This window comes from Vipera ursinii (genome assembly GCF_947247035.1).
Source record: "Vipera ursinii genome assembly, chromosome: 3".
NCBI classification, from domain to species: domain Eukaryota; kingdom Metazoa; phylum Chordata; class Lepidosauria; order Squamata; family Viperidae; genus Vipera; species Vipera ursinii.
In genome coordinates this window covers 23,347,010-23,355,527 of record NC_139516.1, presented here as the reverse complement: position 1 = coordinate 23,355,527, position 8,518 = coordinate 23,347,010, and the positions used below count along the sequence as shown (strand labels likewise).

At 37.8% G+C, this 8,518-nt stretch overlaps 1 protein-coding gene across 1 annotated transcript in view; it reads left to right on the top strand.

The window, feature by feature from the left end:
- Positions 1–2,223: 2,223 nt before the first annotated feature.
- SERINC3 (serine incorporator 3) overlaps positions 2,224–8,518 on the top strand; it is an 18,762-nt gene continuing 12,467 nt past the window's right edge. The window contains exons 1-4 of the mRNA XM_083358828.1: positions 2,224–2,353; positions 5,425–5,586; positions 7,260–7,417; positions 8,323–8,402. Coding sequence (XP_083214954.1) covers positions 2,315–2,353; positions 5,425–5,586; positions 7,260–7,417; positions 8,323–8,402 — 439 coding nt within the window. The 5' untranslated portion in view covers positions 2,224–2,314. The remainder of the gene's footprint in view (positions 2,354–5,424; positions 5,587–7,259; positions 7,418–8,322; positions 8,403–8,518) is intronic.

Sequence of the window (8,518 nt, the reverse complement as noted above, 5' to 3'; positions counted from 1 at the left end):
CTACCTGTATTGTACAACCTTAAGAATGAAAAGGTAACATACATACATACATACATACATACATACATACATACATATATATATATATATATATATATATATATATATATATATATATATATATATATATAACTGCTGTTAAAAGATCAGAAGTTATTTCTTCTTTTTCCTTCTTTTCTCTTTTTCACTTTTCTCTTAGTTTCCTTTTCTTGTCTTTAATTTAAAATTTGTATTTTTGTCCAAGTCATGTGTCTCCCTATCTAATGAAATAGTAAAGATCAGATATAGGCTTGTCAGTACAGAGAGAATTAACAGCAATTAGAAATGTGAATTGGTATATTTTATACTATTTTGCATAGAATGAGCATAAGACTTTTAACATCTATTTTGTACATGTGCAACTTGCACAAAGAAGTGCAGGGTTTGGACTGCATTTCTATGATTGCCATCTTTTCTGTTTTAACTCCTCCAACACAGATGCTGTTCACAAATAGGCTCCCCTCCCAATCATTTTGCAAAATGTGCTCTTCACTTCAAAAGATCTGGTGAGCTGCAAGACATCTGTCTGCTCCTTCCCCCTTCCCTCATTAAGGAATACAGTTGATCAAGTTAATGACACCTGATATATTTATCTAGATAAATTTAGGTTGCAAGAGATTCCCATCTCATAATTTGTATTATTTGCTGTTAACATATTAAAATGAAAGCATTTATACTTTTTCACTGAAGCTGTTAGGAAAAACTTACATGGTTTGAAAGATAAGGACGGAATATGAAGAAAATCCAAATGTTTGCATTTTGTACTTTCCTAATATACAGAGGAGTTTATAGATTAGTTCATTTTCTCAAGAGGGAATCCATATCTGGCCCAAGCTATTTATTGCAAACTCAGCTGATTTGAGATAACCTTCTGGCACATTCTGTTTCTTTTCCTACAACAGTCAGAGCGCTAATCTTTTAAAAAAGCATGTAGTTAAAAATGACACTGAATAAAACCAGTAGTCTCTTGTTACACCCTGAAGCAAATGAATGCCATCATTTATTCATATGATTTACATAACTGCCTATCTTGCAACAGATATGATGTCTCTGGATGGTTAGAATTACTGCTACAATAGTAACATATATCCCATGGCAACCAAGTTTAAAATTGTAAAACCCCAAATGATAAACACATCACACCACCTGGAAACAAGAAAGCCCCCAATTCACCCAAACAATAATAAAATCCAGTCCTAAGCATTTATTAATAAATCCATCGGGCCTTTGAACACAGATTTACTGCTAAATACCTAGGATCCCGCAATTCGATAATCATAGTATCCACCTTTTGGGTAAAGCAGAAATTTTTGGCTTTGATTGTTCAGAAATTAAGGAACTATCATGGATACCTTTGCAAAATGGTTGCTATGGTAAATATGTCGTTTCTAATCCCAATTAAACAATAGAAATGTCTTCTCTTCCTGCCCCTATCTTCCAAGCTGCTGAAACAAGGCACCCAAATGGATCAAGTTTGAGCTCGTCTCACTCCAGACTAATAAAATGATGACAGTGGGCAGTGACATAATTTGGGGTTTGCCAAAATGTTTTTGCTTGCTTTAAAAAAGATAGGGGAACTTCAAGCGACTAAACACTAAAGCATGGGCAACGACTACGGATTCTTTTTAAGAACTCAACAGTATTTTAATTTCCATCCGAGATTTTTCCACTTAAGATTGAGCACGTGGACCACCCCGGATACAGCGGGATAGAAAGCAATTAAAACACATCAAGGCTTTCTACAGCAGCCGAGCGCAATGGCGGATTCGTCCACGAAATCAGTCTCTTCCTTATTTATTTAGGCTCCTTCGGGGCCGTTCTTGAAGCAACTGTCGCCCCAGATACAGTACTTTATCCAAGTCTGAGGGCCTAAACACGGGCGGAAGTGCTTCTGCTCTTTCCCTCCTCCTCCTATGCTTCTGGGAATTCTCACTTTCCTATTGGTCAATACAGACAATACTCTCCCATCTATAATAACCTCCACCCAATCGGCACACTTCTCCTTTATTAGGCTTCGCCCGCCCCCTAGTAACGGTTAGGGAGGCCGCCATTTCTTTTTCTGCCCGGCTTCGCGGAACAGCGGGCCGAATTTTTCCCATTGGTCTGTTCATTAATCTCCACCCCTTCCCCGATGACAGGCTCGGGGAGCAGCGTCCGCGCGGCCAATCAGCGCGTATTTACAGGGTGTCGACTGGGCTATCAGCGATCGCGGTAGCGCTGGGTGCCCGGGGTTGGAAGGAGTCGGAAGTATCGGTGTGGGGGCATCGCTGTCACCATGGGGGCCGTGCTCGGGATCTGCTCTTTGGCCAGTTGGGTGAGTGCGGGAGGTGGGACGGGGGTCAGCAGGCCGATCAGACTGAGATGGGTTCCAGGCCAGGTCGGGTGGATCGCGGGGACCTGGATTCCAGCACCAGGGAGAAAATGAAAGACCAATATCCGTAGCTTTGTGTCCTAAAAGGGAGGGAAGCCTGCTGTGGTTTCTTACGGAAAATCCGGCAACTCGGATATCCCGATAATTACTCCAGAAATGGGGGCGGTATATGTCTAATGCAGGATACATAAACAAGGGGGCGGGGTCTTCGCTTCTCTTTTGAGGTCTCCGCCTAGAGACAGACGAGACCGAGATGTCCAATGGGTTGTAATAACTAAACCTGGCAGTGAACCTTATTCATTCGAATGAGCATTAATTCTTCCAAGAATTGTAAAAAACAAAAGACATTTGATCAAACTAGGACCCAGATTGTTGGGGGCAATTAAGCTGACTTTGTAATAATGCCGCTTGGGGTGTGTGTGAAAGCCCTAATAAGCAGGTATATACATAGAATGAAGGCTACTGCTAAGCTTGTAAGCCGCCCTGAGTCTTCGGAGAAGGGCGGGATATAAATGGAATTAAAATAAATAAAATAAATAAAAACGCCTTATTAAACCATTTAAACTCATGGAACCAGAGATTGGGCGTTATATCAGAAAGATAAAAGCCCTATACCAAGTTGTGAAAGCCTACGTGCTTAACTTATTTCGTGTAAATATAACTCTTTTACGATGGTAGTAAACATTGGATGCCTGTACTTTGATTTTGTTCAGTGGATTATTATGGCCGTGAGAGGGGAGATTGGGTCATGCTTTCATTTCCTTTGTCCGCTTCCTGTGGCTTGTGATTTAACCTCTTAAGAATGATACTTAAGTCTCAGCCAGGAAATGGCTGCTGAGTCATAACCTTTTGAGTGTGGTAGACAGCATGGCCACATAATAATAACCAAGTGTTACTAGAGCCAACACAGTGTTTCTAACCCTTTAACTTAGCCGCCTTTCTTTACCCAGTGAATTATTTTAAACAGGTTTAGAAGATCATCCTTATTCCCTAAAATAGTTCAGAACCGTGGATATTTGTGCAGGCTGTAGATGAGAAAGATAGTACATCTGTTCATTTCCACTGATTTGCAAGCATTTTGAACAAAAGGTTACAATGAAGACTGACAAGGGAATAACTCTTTAAAGAAGGCAGAGATTGCAAAGGGAACAAAGGCTGCTTTGGTATTTCTGCTCTTCAGAGAGATATTTCACATTAAAATGCCTGCGCATCAGGGGATGCTAAAAGCTTCCACTTGAGTGCCTCTGGATTGTTTGCAGTTTGAATTTATTTTATTTTTATTTTAATTCCATTTATATCCCGCCCTTCTCCGAAGACTCAGGGCGGCTTACAAGCTTAGCAGTAGCCTTCATTCTATGTATATGCCTGCTTATTAGGGCTTTCACACACACACCCCAAGCGGCTTTATTACAAAGTCAGCTTAATTGCCCCCAACAATCTGGGTCCTCATTTTACCTACCTCGGAAGGATGGAAGGCTGAGTCAACCTTGAGCCTGGTGGGATGCGAACCTGCACTAATTTGAACAGAAGTAAGACTTATTTAAAGTACAAGTCCTGTATTATTTGGCTGGTATAGATTTTACTACAATAAAATATAGTATTTATGATGTGAATTGCTAAACTTTCAAAAACATGCAAAGTTACGGTATTAACACTGATTTTCATAGTAGTTCCATCCATTCTATACAACCACTGGAAAATTAAAGTTTTTCTATTATTCAGTGTTGATATTTACATTTAATCTTCACTTGTCATCTTTTCAGTATAACAATATTTTTATCTGAATCTCTTAATTTGGTTGGCACTTTAATAATATGGAGTTGCTTATTGCCCAGAATTGATACAGATTATTTATTTATTTATTAGGCAGAGTGCTCAACAATGTTCCAGAATGGGCATACAAATTGTAGATGTAAATTAAGATATGGAAGATGTGCAATTCACACATTAACAAAGAACAGCATTTCTGAGGCAGGCCATAAAGAAAGATACAAAGAATACATAAAAATGCTGCATGACATAAAAGTGAGGCATAAAGAAAATGTGTGTATTAGAAGAAGGACAAGGAAATGGACAATGCCAAACCACAAGTTCAACTGCAGGTCAGACCTCGTAGGCCAGCACAGAGTTCAGTTACAGCTAACCACATATGTCTTGCTTGTAGCTAATCACAAACATGGCGCCGGAAACTTAGACGCTTAGCAAGACACCTGTGACCTTTGCCAGAAAAAAGGTTGCAAGTCATTTAGCTATAATTTAGCATCGCTAAGGGGGGCTAGGGATGACCTAGAAGGGGCCTAGAACTCATGTAACCAATCAGAGCTCATAAATTACATTTCCGTGTCTTGCTACTTTTGGAGACTATATATTTACTTGCTTTTCCATGAAAAGGTGTTCAGACATTGATATTGCTTTTTGTTCTGAACCTTTTGCGCAAAATAAAGCAAACTTCTTTTGATTCCGGGGTCTGAGTCTCTTGATTCTGCAACATTTCTACTACATTTTACATTACAGCAGTTCAGTAGGGCTGACTAGAGTCAATCCCTGTAGAGAACACTAACCCTAAGAAAGTAAAAAATATATCACCAGAAATAAATTTAATTTGACTTCAGTTAAGATAAATGTATAACCTCTTATTAAGATGGCTACCTGCAGAGAATCTGCATGATGTATTCATTTGGCTTTACTTCTAACAACTTTCTTTCAGTATAAGTACTTTGCAGTTGTTCTTTAGGGTGTACTGATGGGTTATTTATGCTAATCAGTGTTAAACTTGTATTGGACTGCAATATGCTAGAAATTAGTTCCCTCCTAATCATAAGATGTTTCTAAATTGGCCTTTGTAATTTGGCATCCAGTGTTATAATGCATTTCATATGGTGTGTGTCCTAGTCATATGTGGCCAATAGGGCAGTGGCTACACTAAGTCCATTATAAATAAGTATCTTTGAAAGGATGTATAGTACTGCTAATACTTAAGATTAAATATTCTCATTTATTCCTCTTTTTTATAGATTCCATGCCTTTGCAGTGGTGCATCATGTTTATTATGTCGCTGTTGTCCTAACAGCAAGAATTCTACAGTGACTCGCCTCATTTATGCTTTCCTGCTTCTTCTTAGTACTCTTGTTGCGTGCATCATGTTGGCACCAGGAATGGAGAAACATCTCAAAGAGGTACTAATGTTTTAAAATCTTGCTTATAACACACGTCATTGGACATTGATTTCCTCCACTAAAGATAGAGGCACATTGAAAGCTGAAAGAAAAAACAGTGGAATTTTTGTCAAATTATTTATAATAAAGATATTGTTTTATTAGGTGCAATAAGTCTCCAGACTAATTTGAAAGATCAGCATTTCAAGCTTTAAGCTAAAGAACTTGGTAGAATTTTGGCCAAGGTTATCTCTTTCTTAGGCATCCTGATTTCAAAATTTGGTTCCTTTTAGGGGCAAGCAAGCATTTCTTTTTAATTTTTTCTTAGTCAGAATTTTGTGGATTATATATTTCTGAAATGACAGAGAGGAATGGACTTCATACAATTAACCTTGGTTTCTTCATGGTCCCATAATCTCCATATATATCAATATCTATATAATAAATAATGCACACACATACACACACAAATACATATATACATACTTGGTTAAAGCTTAATTTTCCCTCCTAACGATATCTGATAATATACTGAACCTGAATGCTTTTGGAAAAACTGGGATTTACTCCAGATTATTTTGCTCTCCATGAGCTATGATGAAACTCGGAAGTTTATTAAACATTGAGCCCTAACATGAGCAAACTGAGTTGACTTGATCTGTACCAGCATTAAGTCCAGAACTGGAATCTGCAGCAAATCAAATATTTTTATCTCCTTGGAACTGTAAAAATTGCAGAGTCTTCAAGGGCTCAGGTTAATATACTGGGAATGCTTATACTACAGGAGCATTGTTACACAGCAGCTATTTTAGGATAGAATGAGCTAGCAGATCCTGGCATTCTGGGTGCAGGTAGCCTTCAATTTATGATCATAATTGAGCTTGAATTACAGCTGTAAGCTGTTGTACTTAATTTAATTTAATTTAATTTAATTTATTAATATTTCTATACCGCCCTTCTCCCGAGGGACTCAGGGCGGTGTACAGGGCAAGAATAAAACATGAAGTTACAAAAATTAAAAAGTTATTAAATACATGCCCATAAATAAAAGCAATAAATACATTAATAAAACCCCCGATAAAATAGTAATAAAAACCCCAGCAATCCCACCCTCAGGCCAGGCCGGCTTGTTCGAACAGGTATGTTTTCAGATCGCGGCGAAAGGAGCGAAGATCCGGCGCTGTCCGGAGCTCAACCGGTAACTTAAGTGGGTCATATTTTGTATTTTTATGGTAAGCAAACACAGTCATTACATGAGTGCTGCAGCCATTAAGCAAATTCATTTTACCCACTTAGAAACTGGAGGTAAACTTAAAACTGGCCAAACTCTTAAATTGCAGTCTTGTGACTGTGGGATGCTACAAATGGCCATAATGGTGAACCAGGTGCTAAGTGCTTAAAATGTGATCACGTTACCAGCTGGGGGTCTGTGCAATGTTGTATCTTCAAAACTGAATTGTAACTAGCTTTGGAGGACCTGTTATAACTTCAAACTGTCACTAAGTGATCACTTGTAAGTTGAGGACTATAGATGGTCAGCTTGATAACTTTTGTCTTAACCTGGACTGATACAAAAGAATAACTTATAAACCATAGGTTTTTATCATCTGTAAGAATAGAACTTGAGGAAAATGAATATTCTGTATAATCTACTTGTCTATAGTAACGTTTTTGAGTTTATTGTTCTCTTTCAGATTCCTCGTTTTTGTGATGGCGTTGATTGTGAAGCTTTGGTTGGATATAGAGCCGTCTATCGAGTCAGTTTTGCTATGGCTGTGTTTTTCTGCCTCTTTGCCATACTTATGATACAGGTGAAATCAAGTAAAGACCCACGGGCTGCCATCCACAATGGGTGAGTTAGATGGAAAATGGGGACTAATCCTTTATTTATTTTGCCCACAGCCTGAAATAGTAAATTTCCAAAAATGAATGGGTTTAACTCAGATGTCGAATTAGGAAATAGTCATTGTTTCAAGCATAAAATGTGAATAAATACATGCCCATGATGATGATGATGATGATGATGATGATGATGATGATGATAATAATAATAATAATAATAATAATAATAATAATAATAATAATAATAATATTATAAAATTTGGAAGGGACCTTGGAGGTCATCTAGTCCAACCCCCTGCTCAGGCAGGAAACCCCCGGACAAATGGCTCTCCATTCTCTTCTTAAAAACTTCCAGTGTTGGAGCATTCACTGCTTCTGGAGGCAGGTTGTTCCACTGATTAATTGTTCTGTCAGGAAATTTTTCCTTAGTTCTAGTTTGCTTCTCTGCTTGATTAGTTTCCATCTGTTGCTTCTTGTCCTGCCTTCAGGCACTTTGGAAATTAGCTTGACTCCCTCTTCTTTGTGGCAGCCTCTGAGATATTGGAACACTGCTATCATATAATTTCAGATATAAATTTAACAGGAGAGGGTAACCTGGTAATCTCTACATATTGCAAATAACAGTCCCTTATTCTTGGCTATATTGGTATTGTGATTGCTGTATGTTTAGTAAGTTGCTTGAAGTCCTAGGGATTATGGTGGTATATAAATAAATAAATAAACACCCAACGTCTAAATTTTGGCTCATTTAATCAGGGCATAGATATTAAAAACTGTCTCTTATTAATATAATCCTTCAAATAAAAATCATCGAGACTTCCTATAGCCAGATACATTCCATTAGAAATATTTACTTTTGTTAGCTTAATATAGGCAGAGAAATAATTCTCAATTGTCTTTTTTATTTTTCAATAGATTTTGGTTCTTCAAAGTAGCTGCAGTTGTTGGAATCATGGTTGGGGCATTTTATATTCCAGAAGGGCCTTTCACAACAGGCAAGTGTGCATGGATCAGGAAATGTCATCATTTATTAAACTATAAGGGTAGTCTGTAAGAATTATTTTTCAAAATGTCAAATAATATCCAGTGAATGAAATGCTTATATAGACAA